The 14,767-nt window shown below is 40.4% G+C and overlaps 1 protein-coding gene across 8 annotated transcripts in view; it reads right to left on the reverse strand.

Annotated features, from left to right (window-relative positions):
- Positions 1–14,767, reverse strand: part of LOC127525752 (protocadherin alpha-C2-like) — a 139,141-nt gene that overhangs the window by 108,121 nt on the left and 16,253 nt on the right. The window contains exon 1 of one of the 8 annotated variants that reach the window (XM_051918589.1): positions 10,960–13,477. The exons of 3 other annotated variants lie outside the window; for them this stretch is intronic. In XM_051918589.1, the coding sequence (XP_051774549.1) occupies positions 10,960–13,317 (2,358 nt within the window). In that variant the 5' untranslated portion in view covers positions 13,318–13,477. Of the gene's footprint in view, positions 1–1,525; positions 2,114–5,036; positions 7,565–7,852; positions 10,366–10,959; positions 13,478–14,767 lie in introns of those variants that run through there. 4 more of the 8 variants (XM_051918588.1, XM_051918575.1, XM_051918565.1 and 1 more) reach the window with 4 other exon arrangements.

Here is a 14,767-nt window from a genome sequence, read left to right on the forward strand (position 1 = left end):
CATCTGTGTCTTCAAAGTCTACATTGCCTTTAACTTTTATTTCGCCTGTAACGCGATCCAACTGAAATACGTCATAAACTTTGCGCTTTAAAGTTTTACCAAGTGAATACTCAATTTCACTGTTTGAGCCCTCGTCGCTGTCAGTTGCCTTTATTTTAATTACAGTTGTTCCAATTGGGGAGTTTTCCTGTAAACTGACAGAATATGGGTCTTGGCTGAACACTGGACGATTATCATTGTTATCCAATACGGTGACGGTGATGTTAAGGGTACCTGATTTTGGAGGGTTTCCACCATCGAGGGCTTTCAAAACCAGCACATGTTCTGCCTTACGTTCGCGATCGAGTGGTTTTCTCAACACTAAAAAGGGGATTTTTTCCTCATCGCTGTTTCTGATGTCAATCTCGAAATTTTCATCCTGACTTAATTTATACAAACGAACAGAATATGGTGCGGCATCCTGGTCTCGTGCTGCGTGCAGCTGGAAGCTCGTTCCCGTAGGGGTGTGTTCTGCAATCTCGAAATGTTGATTCTGTTCAGAAAAACTAGGATGGTTGTCGTTTATGTCTGTTATTTCTATTGCAACATAGTGAATTTCTAAAGGATTTTCGACCGCAGTTTTTAGATTTACTACACACGCACCATTTCCGTCACAAAGCGCCTCCCTGTCTACGCTTTTATGAATATACAATTCGCCATTGTTCTGATTTAACTGGAAAAACGCGTCTTTAGAACCAGAGACTATACGGAACCGTCTGTCCACCAAAGTACTCACGTCAAGTCCCAGATCCTTAGCAATATTTCCCACAACGGACCCCTCTTTCATTTCTTCTGGAATAGTGTATCTTATCTGAGCTGAAACCTGCTGTCCAAAGCCGAGAAGAAACGAGAAACACAGAGAAATCCACCAGTACCCCCATCTGCGCCTTTGTTCATCCATCGTTAAGGATTCCTTTAAAACAGCTTTAAACCAGTCTCGGTTGTGTTCAGTTAAAAATGTGTATTCCCAGATGCAAAATTCTTTAAAAAATCGATACAATTTTAGAATATGTCCTATATCTCCGCTTCTCGCGCTACACTCAGCTGCTGTCACAGTTTAACTGAACGGAACAGCCATGCGCAACACAGAAAGGCAGGGTCAAATCTCCACTTCATATTCTAATGTAACACTGACACCACATGGCACAAAAGGAGAAGTAAATATAAACTCTTCCGTTACAAAAAAAAAAAAAAAATGCAATTATAAAATGCTTATTTTTATGCTTAATTGTTCTCAAGACAATTCATAACATTTGCACAAAATGAACAAAAACGAATAAAACAAATGCAAGATAAAACATACGCTTTTAGATATTTACACCATCCAATGCCCCCAAAAGATATTTCAACCTACACAAAACTTAAATGAACGTTAGATTTAAAATCAAATGGGCAAAATAACAATTAAAATATTTAAAGAATCAGATATACCAAAGCAGTCACCAGGCTTAGACATACTGTCCATTATTTCTTTAAGTTATCTTACCTCTCCAGAATTTCTCCTCCTGCGATCTGGTATCACTAGAGTATTCCTATTACTGCCTGGTGCAATTGTAGAGCCGATACTCATTCTGGGTCCAACTAACATGTACCGTTTGTCTCCAGATCTGTACTGGATGCTGTGACACAGAGTCCCGTCGTAATTTGTGTCCTGTAAATACTTGGACGAATAGTCTGTAGATTTGGAGCACTGCATTACAATCAACACGATGATGCTGATGACAAAAAGCACTGAAACCGAGCCCAAAGTGATGATCAAATAAAACGTCACGTCGTTTTCCTCCTCGTCTTTTACTGCGTTTTTCACATCAGAAGCTGCAAAAGCCTCTTTGGGCTCCACAACTTTGACAATCACAGTCGCTGTTGCTGACAGTGAAACGTTCCCATTGTCTTTGACCAGTATGAGCAGTTTATGCTGGGCCTCGTCTGTTTCTGTGAATGAGCGAAGGGTCCTTATCTGTCCTGTATAGCGGTCCAAACCAAAGAGACTGTGCTCACTAACTTCCTGCAGTGAAAACAATAACCAGCCGTTGTATCCTATATCTGCGTCATAGGCTCTGACTTTAGTCACCAAATGACCTGCGTTCACATTACGGGGAATCTCTTCCACACCCTCAGCAGAACCATTAGCGCTGACTGGATATAAGATCACTGGAACGTTGTCGTTCTGATCCAGAATAAACACGTTCACCGTCACGTTACTGCTCAGAGACGGACTTCCAGAGTCTGAAGCAGCAACGTTGAACTGGAACTTTTTAACAGTTTCAAAATCAAAACTTTTTAGCGCGTGTATAACGCCAGTTTCATGGTTAATACTGAGGAACGAAGACATATCACTCTCTGACCCATTCCCTCTAACTATGTTATATGAGATCGCAGCGTTTTCATTTAGATCTTTGTCTGACGCGCTCACAGAGAATACTGATGCACCAGGTGTGTTATTTTCCACTAAATACAGCTCGAGGGGATTTTTGACAAACTCTGGTTTGTTATCATTAACATCAGCCACCTGCACAATAACAGTTTTAAAAGAGGAAAGAGGCGGCTGGCCAAGATCACTGGCTTTGATTGTGATTTTATAATCTGCGACAAGTTCCCTGTCCAAGTACTCTTTAGTAATTAAAGAATACAAATTTTCCTGAACAGATGGTTTTAATTCGAACGGAACATTGTCTGAAAGACTACAAACAACCTTGCCATTAACACCAGAGTCTTTATCTGACACACTAATCAGAGAGATTACAGTTCCAGGTTTTGAATTCTCGGAAATTATGTTAGATAGGGACGTGACATCTATCTCGGGATTATTATCATTCTCATCTGTGATCTTTATAATGACTCTGCAGTCAGTGGTCATCGGCGGCTGTCCTTTATCCGTGACCTGGACGGTCAACCTGTGTATATCGTTCTCCTCAAAATCAATTGGCTCTTTAATTTGAATTTCGCCAGTTACACTATCAAGGCTAAATGTTTCATGTACTTTCCGTCTACTAGTTTTTCCCAGAGTGTAAATAACCTCTCCATTTAAACCCTCATCAGAATCAGTAGCGTTTACTCGTGTTATTACTGTCCCTATAGGTGTGTTTTCTGGTAGAGTTACTGAATATAGATCTTTACTACATACCGGGCGGTTGTCGTTTAAATCAAGGACAGTAATAGTAATATTTAAAGCACCTGACTTTGAAGGGATGCCTCCATCCACTGCAGTCAACACAAGTCTATGCTCTGAATTTTGCTCCCTGTCTAAAGGTTTAAGTAACACTAAAATTGGATTTTTTTCCTCTTCGTCACCTCTCATTTCCAGCTCAAAATAATTATTCTTTGCTAGTTTATAAAAACGAATGGAATTGCTTCCGGTGTCTGGATCTCTTGCAGTTTGTAATTCAAAGCGTGCCCCTGCCACGGCGCTTTCAGATATTTCAAAATGCTGTTCTTTCTCGGGAAAACGAGGACTGTGATCATTAACGTCTGTAATTTCTACTCCAACATAATGTATTTCAAGTGGATTTTCAACGGCGATTTTCAGATTTATCACGCACAAGCTATTTCCATCACACAACTCCTCTCTGTCTATTTTCTTACTAACATATAATTCGCCATTGATTTGATTTACCTCAAAAAGAGCATCTTTCGACCCGGAGACGATACGGAAACGCCTGTCCACCAAGGTATTCGCATCAAGACCCAAATCTTTTGCAATATTTCCCACAACAGATCCCTCAGTTACCTCCTCTGGTATAGAATATCGTATTTGCGTTGAAACTTGCATCCCGAAGCTCAGCAGCAAAGAGAAACACAAAGCAATCCACCAGCACTCCCATTCGCGTCTTTGTCCTGCGGATTCCATCGTTAAAAAATAAATAAATCTTTTGAATAATAAATACAATTTCAGATCTTTTGCAAGAGTGGGCTACTCATTCATGACGGAGTGTATTCTCTGTAATATTGTCGCTTTTAAATAACAGAGGGAAATGTTCATATCCAGCTTCTCGTGATATAGGCTAGCTCCCATCTCAGTGTAAACGAACAGAACAGACATGCGCACCACATATCAATGGGCAGGGCACAATCTCTCCTGCATATCCTTATGTAACACTGACACCAAATGGTACAAACAGGTAAACATGAACTGTTATATATGGAACCCTAAGGAGACTAGAGAATGACTGCCCAGAACAAATAAGTTTGAAACTTGTGATAGTAATAATTGAATAAATTAACTAAATATTCTTATCGCAACATCCCTATTGTAAGATAAATCTTATCAGCCTGACTTTTCTTTCTCTGTTTCACCCTGTTTTCTCTCTCCTGGTCTTTAAGGCTGTAGGGGTAATAGGGGAGAATAGTTGTTATTGTTTCATCACACATCAGTTTTTAATGTGCATTGTGTATATGTGTGTGTGTTTCTTGGAAAGCAGCCAAGAAAGGGTCTTTGGTCTTTCTTAGTCTAGGAAAGAGGGCTGCTCTGGGAAGAATGGTTAGTCACACCAGAAGCTGACCATATTTAGACTTGTTTTTCTATATGTACCACATTCCTATATCATGATGGTATAGCTTCATTAGACAGTTGCTACACCACCCCTTGAACATGTGTAAAAGCCATGTACAGAAGTAAGATTGGGAGAAGGTTTTGTGAATGGATTGGCTTCATGTTCATGACTCTTTTCCCATAGGCCTATGCATTCAAAGAGTGTAAAAGACAAACTGAGAATGAGGCACGACTAGGGACAATAAACGGAGATGAAAATAATCTTACACCTATACAGAGATTTCAAAGTGTAATGTTGCTCTACACAGGTGAAACATTTCAGCACGACAGACAGCGGATATCCAAACTTTTGAATCTTAAATTCCAAAGCAACAATGAATAAATAGTGATCTTATTAGTCAGAACATAAAATATATCTCACACAGTGAACGAGATACTGCAATTAAAATGGACAATTTGTTACCAGTAAGCCTGAGAAAGTTGTTTAATATATTCACAAAGCTCTTACCTCTCCAGAATCTCTCCTCCTGCGATCTGGTATCACTAGAGTATTCCTATTACTGCCTGGTGCAATTGTAGAACCGATACTCATTCTGGGTCCAACTAACATGTACCGTTTGTCTCCAGATCTGTACTGGATGCTGTGACACAGAGTCCCGTCGTAATTTGTGTCCTGTAAATACTTGGACGAATAGTCTGTAGATTTGGAGCACTGCATTACAATCAACACGATGATGCTGATGACAAAAAGCACTGAAACCGAGCCCAAAGTGATGATCAAATAAAACGTCACGTCGTTTTCCTCCTCGTCTTTTACTGTGTTTTTCACATCAGAAGCTGCAAAAGCCTCTTTGGGCTCCACAACTTTGACAATCACAGTCGCTGTTGCTGACAGTGAAACGTTCCCATTGTCTTTGACCAGAATGAGCAGTTTATGCTGGGCCTCGTCTGTTTCTGTGAATGAGCGAAGGGTCCTTATCTGTCCTGTATAGCGGTCCAAACCAAAGAGACTGTGCTCACTAACTTCCTGCAGTGAAAACAATAACCAGCCGTTGTATCCTATATCTGCGTCATAGGCTCTGACTTTAGTCACCAAATGACCTGCGTTCACATTACGGGGAATCTCTTCCACACCCTCAGCAGAACCGTTAGCGCTCACTGGATATAAGATCACTGGAACGTTGTCGTTCTGATCCAGAATAAACACGTTCACTGTCACGTTACTGCTCAGAGACGGACTTCCAGAGTCTGAAGCGAGCACATGGAACTGTCCAGTTTTCATCGTTTCAAAATCAAAACTTTTCAGCGCATAGATAGCTCCAGTTTCAGAATTGACATTCAGAAATGAAGCTAAATCTCCTTTTGTTCTATCATCTCGAATTATATGGTATGAAATAACAGCATTGTCGTTTATGTCTTTGTCAAGAGCGCTAACGGAAAAAATAGATGCGCCAGGCGAATTATTTTCAAATAAGAAGATCTCGAGAGGATTTTGAGGAAACTCTGGCTTATTATCATTCACATCTGAAACCTCAATGCTTAAAGTCTTCACTGAGGACAAAGGAGGCTGCCCTAAATCAGTAACTGTTAATAAAATGTCATAATGAGTAACCAGCTCGCGATCTAAAGTCCTTTGCGTCACAAGCGAATACATATTTTCTTGAAAAGAAGGTTTTAGTTCAAACGGAGCCCCATCAGGAAGACTGCAGACTATTTTTCCATTAGCACCTGAGTCTTTATCTGTTACACTAATCAGTGAAATAACAGTTCCTGGTTTAGAATCCTCGGGTATTAGATTAGAAAGCGAGGTGACTTCTATTTCTGGCTTATTGTCATTTAGGTCTGTAACTTTTATGATAACTCTACAGTTTGTCGTCATAGGAGACTCTGCGCTGTCTGAGGCTGTGACGTCAGCTCTGTATACTTCTGTGTCTTCGTAATCAACCTCACCAATAACACGAATTTCACCTGTGTTCCTGTCTATTTCAAATGTGTCATACACCTTTCTCTTTAAGTTGCTCACAAAAGAATATTGTATGTCACCGTTTAAGCCCAAATCTGCATCTGTGGCATTCACTTGTAATATCAGACTCCCTAAAGGAAGATTTTCAGTAATTGTCACAGAGTACGCATCTTTACTGAACACCGGTCTGTTATCGTTATTATCAAGCACTACTATAGTAATGTTCATAACGCCTGATCTCGCTGGATTTCCACCGTCAAGAGCGGTTAACACTAAATGGTGCTTACTATGTCGCTCCCTATCAAGGGGTCTCTGCAGCTTAAGAATAGGGATCTTGTTGTCCTCGCCGCCATCTCTAATCTCTAAGTCAAAATGTTCGTTATGACTCAGTTTGTATGTGCGCAGAGAATTTCCTCCAGAATCTGGGTCGCGAGCTGCGAGCAACTGAAAATCAGCACCAGTTAAAGTATTTTCTGCGATCTTCAAATTCTGTTCTTTCTCGGGGAAAACAGGTGCATGATCGTTGATGTCCGTAACCTCAACGCCTACATAATGAATTTCGAGAGGATTTTCGATAGCAATTTTGAGATTCACATGGCAGACTTCATTGTCGACACAAAGCTCTTCTCTGTCGACTCTATTTTGAACATACAACATGCCATTGTTCAGATTTACCTGAAAAGGAGCATCCTTAGATCCAGAAACAATACGAAAGCGTCTGTCCACCAAAGTGCTGACATCAATACCCAAATCCTTCGCAACATTTCCTACAGCGAATCCCTCTTTGACCTCCTCTGGAACAGAGTATTTTATCTGAGCTGAAACCTTCTGTTCGAAGCAAAACAGAAAAAAGAAGCTCAAGACAATCCACCAGCACTCCCATTTACGCCGTTGTCTTCCGTCTCCCATCGCGAACGTTGGAATGATTTGTCCAGCAGCTAAACAGTACATTTAATGACGTGCATTTCACGTGTCATATAGAAAAGGAAATCCAACCCAAAATACGGTCATGCACTTTAATGCCAGCGCAATTATGTCCGTGCACCTTCCCTCTGAACCGCTCGCTCACACAAACCTCTCCAAATGAGGAACAATGCCCTTCACGTCATCACAAGCAGATCTGTTTTCTGCGCAACTTTAGTGCAGCACTGACACCAGGCGGATTTAAGTGTATAGCACATTTTTAAAGAAATATTCAGAGCGCTATCAGAGTAAAAAAATAATAATACCGTTAATACCATTACAATTATATATCAGAATACAATATTTGAAGTAGGCATATTCAATGTGTAAACACAGTTACAAAGCAGACTGATGTTTTTGGATTAATTCAAAAACTTCGATATATTGTGATATCTTACCTCTCCAGAATCTCTCCTCCTGCGATCTGGTATCACTAGAGTATTCCTATTACTGCCTGGTGCAATTGTAGAACCGATACTCATTCTGGGTCCAACTAACATGTACCGTTTGTCTCCAGATCTGTACTGGATGCTGTGACACAGAGTCCCGTCGTAATTTGTGTCCTGTAAATACTTGGACGAATAGTCTGTAGATTTGGAGCACTGCATTACAATCAACACGATGATGCTGATGACAAAAAGCACTGAAACCGAGCCCAAAGTGATGATCAAATAAAACGTCACGTCGTTTTCCTCCTCGTCTTTTACTGCGTTTTTCACATCAGAAGCTGCAAAAGCCTCTTTGGGCTCCACAACTTTGACAATCACAGTCGCTGTTGCTGACAGTGAAACGTTCCCATTGTCTTTGACCAGTATGAGCAGTTTATGCTGGGCCTCGTCTGTTTCTGTGAATGAGCGAAGGGTCCTTATCTGTCCTGTATAGCGGTCCAAACCAAAGAGACTGTGCTCACTAACTTCCTGCAGTGAAAACAATAACCAGCCGTTGTATCCTATATCTGCGTCATAGGCTCTGACTTTAGTCACCAAATGACCTGCGTTCACATTACGGGGAATCTCTTCCACACCCTCAGCAGAACCGTTAGCGCTCACTGGATATAAGATCACTGGAACGTTGTCGTTCTGATCCAGAATAAACACGTTCACTGTCACGTTACTGCTCAGAGACGGACTTCCAGAGTCTGTAGCGAGCACATGGAACTGTCCAGTTTTCATCGTTTCAAAATCAAAGCTCTTCAGGGAATAAACAACACCTGTCTCAGAATTTATATTCAAGAAAGACGACAAATCATTCTGTGTTCCATCACCTCTAATTATGTGATACGATATCACGGCATTTTCAGCAGTGTCTCTGTCAGAGGCGCTAACTGAAATTATGGACGAACCGGCAGCATTATTTTCTACTAAGTAAAGATATAAAGGATTTATTAAAAATTCTGGAGAATTATCATTCACATCAGAAATCTGAACGCTTAGAGTGGTCGATGCAGTCAAAGAGGGCTTTCCTAAATCGGAAGCTGTAATTGTAATTTCATACTGTGAATCAGACTCTCTATCTAAGCGATCTTTTGTTACTAAAGAGTACATATTGTCTTTGAAGGAAGGCTTTAGCTCAAATGGAATATTTTTGTTTAACTGACAAATCACTTTACCGTTGATCCCGGCGTCTTTATCAGTCACACTGATGAGAGAAATGACCGTTCCAGGCTTAGAATCTTCAGGGATGTTCTTAGAAAGTGACGTAATCTCAATCTCTGGCCGGTTGTCATTCACATCAATAATTTTAATAACGACTCTGGATTTAGCAGACATTGGTGGATGCCCCTTATCTGAGGCCTGAATATCGAGTTTATAAACTTCTGTATCTTCAAAATCCACTTTCTTCTTTATACGTATTTCACCTGTGTCCTGATCGAGCTCAAAAACATCATGCACTTTGCTGTTTAATGTTGCAAAGCTGTATTCGATATTACTGTTCGGGCCCTCATCCATATCAGTTGCATTTACTCGAAGAACTACAGTGCCAATAGCAGAGTTCTCTTCTAATGTCGCAGAATATGTCTCACGACTAAATACAGGGCGATTATCATTTATATCTAGAACAGTAATATTAATGTTGAGAGTCCCAGATCTCGGAGGATTCCCTCCATCAACTGCTGTTAAAAGCAGTTTGTATGTCGTTGTAATCTCTCTATCAACAGCCTTCTTCAGTACTAAAAATGGCATTTTATCCTCATCACTTTCTCTAACTCGAATTTCAAAATGATCATTAGGACTTAATTTATAAAACCGGATCGAATTAGTCCCAGAATCGGGATCTCTGGCAGCTTGTAACTGATAATCAGCACCAGGAAGCGTATTTTCATAAATTCTTAGATGCTGCTCCTTTTCAGGAAAACTAGGAGAGTGATCGTTTATATCTGTTATTTCTACCTCCACATAATGAATCTCGAGAGGATTTTCAATAACAGTTTTTAAACTGACCATGCAGACACCGCCACCAGCACACAGAGACTCTCTGTCGATTTTCTTATGAACGTACAAAACGCCATTTTCCTGATTTATCTGAAAAAGCTCCTCTTTAGATCCAGAAACGATTCGAAACTGCCTGTCCACCAAGCTACTTACTTCAAGACCCAAATCCTTAGCAATATTTCCCACAGTGGTTCCTTCTTTTACTTCTTCTGGAATTGAATATCTTATCTGAGCAGAAACCTGCTGTCCGGAGTCAAGAAGAAAAGAAATACACAGAGCGATCCAGCAGTACTCCCATCTGCGCCTTTGTCCTCCGGCTTCCATCACGAGCGATTTGTAAGTGCTTCCTCTATAGGCAACTGTACATATCCTCGATTATTAGAGGCCGAAGAAGAATGTTTATGGCAAGCACATCATGAGCAAATGACAAAAAAAATGAAAGCAGTCTTTTTAAGTACCGTCAGTAGCGTATTGTCCATGCATCTCGAGCCTTCTCAGTGTGTGAAAGAAACAATACAGCCCTGTTCGCGTCATCATCAGGGGCAGGACTCAAGATCTTGGACAAATGCTAGTGCAACACCGACACCAAGTGGTTTAAAATAAGTGAAAACATTTTAAAAACCGTTTCTCTCAGTCGTAAATAATACTGAAACGATGTAAACGTAAATTTATAAGTAGATTCAAATCAACATGAAGTAGATTTCAGTTTGCAACCTTTCAGTCATTTTGACAGTGATGCTTTTTTAAATGTTTGCATGACATCCAAAACAAGTAGTTGAAACAATTTTTTAGTGTCACAGAAATTACGCATTTGACAAATTCTCAAGGAACTGCATCTTATTTCAGCACCAAAACAACGAACAACTCCCTGCCAGCTGTTACTTACAATACGATCAGACAAAGATATCAAACAAAGTACTGAACACGTTTTTTGCGCTATGAAATCACAGCTCTGTAAAAGCATAGCATTTTGCAGAAATTTCAACTATAACCAATAATATTTAAAAATAAATAAATAAATAAAATCAAAGAAATACGGATTACTGTAATTATAAAGAATCTGTTATTCTTACCTCTCCAGAATCTCTCCTCCTGCGATCTGGTATCACTAGAGTATTCCTATTACTGCCTGGTGCAATTGTAGAGCCGATACTCATTCTGGGTCCAACTAACATGTACCGTTTGTCTCCAGATCTGTACTGGATGCTGTGACACAGAGTCCCGTCGTAATTTGTGTCCTGTAAATACTTGGACGAATAGTCTGTAGATTTGGAGCACTGCATTACAATCAACACGATGATGCTGATGACAAAAAGCACTGAAACCGAGCCCAAAGTGATGATCAAATAAAACGTCACGTCGTTTTCCTCCTCGTCTTTTACTGCGTTTTTCACATCAGAAGCTGCAAAAGCCTCTTTGGGCTCCACAACTTTGACAATCACAGTCGCTGTTGCTGACAGTGAAACGTTCCCATTGTCTTTGACCAGTATGAGCAGTTTATGCTGGGCCTCGTCTGTTTCTGTGAATGAGCGAAGGGTCCTTATCTGTCCTGTATAGCGGTCCAAACCAAAGAGACTGTGCTCACTAACTTCCTGCAGTGAAAACAATAACCAGCCGTTGTATCCTATATCTGCGTCATAGGCTCTGACTTTAGTCACCAAATGACCTGCGTTCACATTACGGGGAATCTCTTCCACACCCTCAGCAGAACCGTTGGCGCTGACTGGATATAAGATCACTGGAACGTTGTCGTTCTGATCCAGAATAAACACGTTCACCGTCACGTTACTGCTCAGAGACGGACTTCCAGAGTCTGTAGCGAGTATGTGGAAAAGTCCAGTTTTCATCGTTTCAAAATCAAAGCTCTTCAGCGAATAAACAACACCTGTCTCAGAATTTATATTCAAGAAAGACGACAAATCATTCTGTGTTCCATCACCTCTAATTATGTGATACGAAATCACGGCATTTTCAGCAGTGTCTCTGTCAGAGGCGCTTACTGATATTATAGACGAACCTGCAGCATTATTTTCCATCAAGTAAAGATATAGAGGATTTATTAAAAATTCTGGAGCATTATCATTCACATCAGAAATCTGAACGCTTAGAGTGGTCGATGCAGTCAAAGACGGCTGTCCTAAATCGGAAGCTGTAATTGTAATTTCATACTGTGAATCAGACTCTCTATCTAAGCGATCTTTTGTTACTAAAGAGTACATATTGTCTTTGAAGGAAGGCTTTAACTCAAAGGGAATATTTTTGTTTAACTGACAAATCACTTTACCGTTGATCCCGGCGTCTTTATCAGTCACACTGATGAGAGAAATGACCGTTCCAGGCTTAGAATCTTCAGGGATGTTCTTAGAAAGTGACGTAATCTCAATCTCTGGCCGGTTGTCATTCACATCAATAATTTTAATAACAACTCTACAGTTTGCAGACATTGGTGGATGCCCCTTATCCGAGGCCTGAATATCGAGTTTATAAACTTCTGTGTCTTCAAAATCAACTTCTCCCTTTACTCGTATTTCACCTGTGTCCTGATCGAGCTCAAAAACCTCATGCACTTTACTGTTTAATGTTGCAAAACTGTATGCAATGTCACTGTTCGGGCCCTCATCCATATCAGTTGCATTTACTCGAATAACCACAGTGCCAATAACAGATGTCTCTTGCAATGTTGCAGAGTATGTCTCTCGACTAAACACAGGGCGATTATCATTTATATCTAGAATAATAATTGTAACGTTAACAGATCCAGATCTCGGTGGATTCCCTCCATCAACTGCTGTTAAAAGCAGTTTGTATGTCGTTGTAATCTCTCTATCAACAGCCTTCTTCAGTACTAAAAATGGCATTTTATCCTCATCACTTTCTCTAACTCGAATTTCAAAATGATCATTAGGACTTAATTTATAGAACCGGATCGAATTAGTCCCAGAATCGGGATCTCTGGCAGCTTGTAACTGATAATCAGCACCAGGAAGCGTATTTTCAGATATTCTTAGATGCTGCTCCTTTTCAGGGAAACTAGGAGAATAATCGTTTATATCTGTTATTTCTACCTCCACATAATGAATCTCGAGAGGATTTTCAATAACAGTTTTTAAACTGACCATGCAGACACCGCCACCAGCACACAGAGACTCTCTGTCGATTTTCTTATGAACGTACAAAACGCCATTTTCCTGATTTATCTGAAAAAGCTCCTCTTTAGATCCAGAAACGATTCGAAACTGCCTGTCCACCAAGCTACTTACTTCAAGACCCAAATCCTTAGCAATATTTCCCACAGTGGTTCCTTCTTTTACTTCTTCTGGAATCGAATATCGTATCTGAGCAGAAACCTGCTGTCCGGAGTCAAGAAGAAAAGAAATACACAGAGCGATCCAGCAGTACTCCCATCTGCGCCTTTGTCCTCCGGCTTCCATCACGAGCGATTAGCAAACGGTTTCTATCACAGCAAATGCATATATCCCAATGATTATAGGTCGTAGTAGAAAGTTCACGCTAAGAGCATCATGATGTATATGAAATCAGTCTTTATAAGTAGCGTCAGCATGGCACATATCTGTTACTGTCCATGCATCTCGAGCCTTCTCAGTGTGTGAAAGAAACAATACAGCACTGTTCGCGTCATCATCAGGGGCAGGACTCAAGATCCTGGACAAATGCTAGTGCAACACCGACACCAAGTGGTTCACAATACTTGAAAATATTTTAGAATGCACCACTCACAGTTATAAATATGTTTCTTTTTATGTTTAAATGTACATTTCAGTAATTTAAAGTTTACATCTGTTCAGTTGTTTGATGACTTACAGTTATGCTTTTTAAAATGTTATCATGGCATGCAAAAAAAAGTTGTTAAAGCATTTGTATGTCACAGAAATGACATATTTGACGATGAAGCCTATTCTCAAGGAATTGCTTCTACGTTCAGCACCAAAGCAGCGGACAGCTCCTTGCGATATGTGGTTATTTAAAACATAATCAGAAAATCGAAGTTGTCGAACAAGGTATGTTAACTAAGGAGATGATGTGCTGTGAAATCAAAGCTCTGTAAAAGCATACCGTTTCGTAATTATAACGTATAAAAATATCAAACCATCACAGTAATTGTAATTATAATGAATCTGTTATTCTTACCTCTCCAGAATCTCTCCTCCTGCGATCTGGTATCACTAGAGTATTTCTATTACTGCCCGGGACTATTGTAGAGCCGATACTCATTCTGGGTCCAACTAACATGTACCGTTTATCTCCAGATCTGTACTGGATGCTGTGACACAGAGTCCCGTCGTAATTTGTGTCCTGTAAATACTTGGACGAATAGTTTGTAGATTTGGAGCACTGCATTACAATCAACACGATGATGCTGATGACAAAAAGCACTGAAACCGAGCCCAAAGTGATGATCAAATAAAACGCCACGTCGTTTTCCTCCTCGTCTTTTACTGCGTTTTTCACATCAGAAGCTGCAAAAGCCTCTTTGGGCTCCACAACTTTGACAATCACAGTCGCTGTTGCTGACAGTGAAACGTTCCCATTGTCTTTGACCAGTATGAGCAGTTTATGCTGGGCCTCGTCTGTTTCTGTGAATGAGCGAAGGGTCCTTATCTGTCCTGTATAGCGGTCCAAACCAAAGAGACTGTGCTCACTAACTTCCTGCAGTGAAAACAATAACCAGCCGTTGTATCCTATATCTGCGTCATAGGCTCTGACTTTAGTCACCAAATGACCTGCGTTCACATTACGGGGAATCTCTTCCACACCCTCAGCAGAACCGTTAGCGCTGACTGGATATAAGATCACTGGAACGTTGTCGTTCTGATCCAGAATAAACACGTTCACCGTCACGTTACTGCTCAGAGACGGACT

This window comes from Ctenopharyngodon idella, chromosome 14, assembly GCF_019924925.1.
Source record: "Ctenopharyngodon idella isolate HZGC_01 chromosome 14, HZGC01, whole genome shotgun sequence".
In the NCBI taxonomy this organism is placed as follows: Eukaryota; Metazoa; Chordata; class Actinopteri; order Cypriniformes; family Xenocyprididae; genus Ctenopharyngodon; species Ctenopharyngodon idella.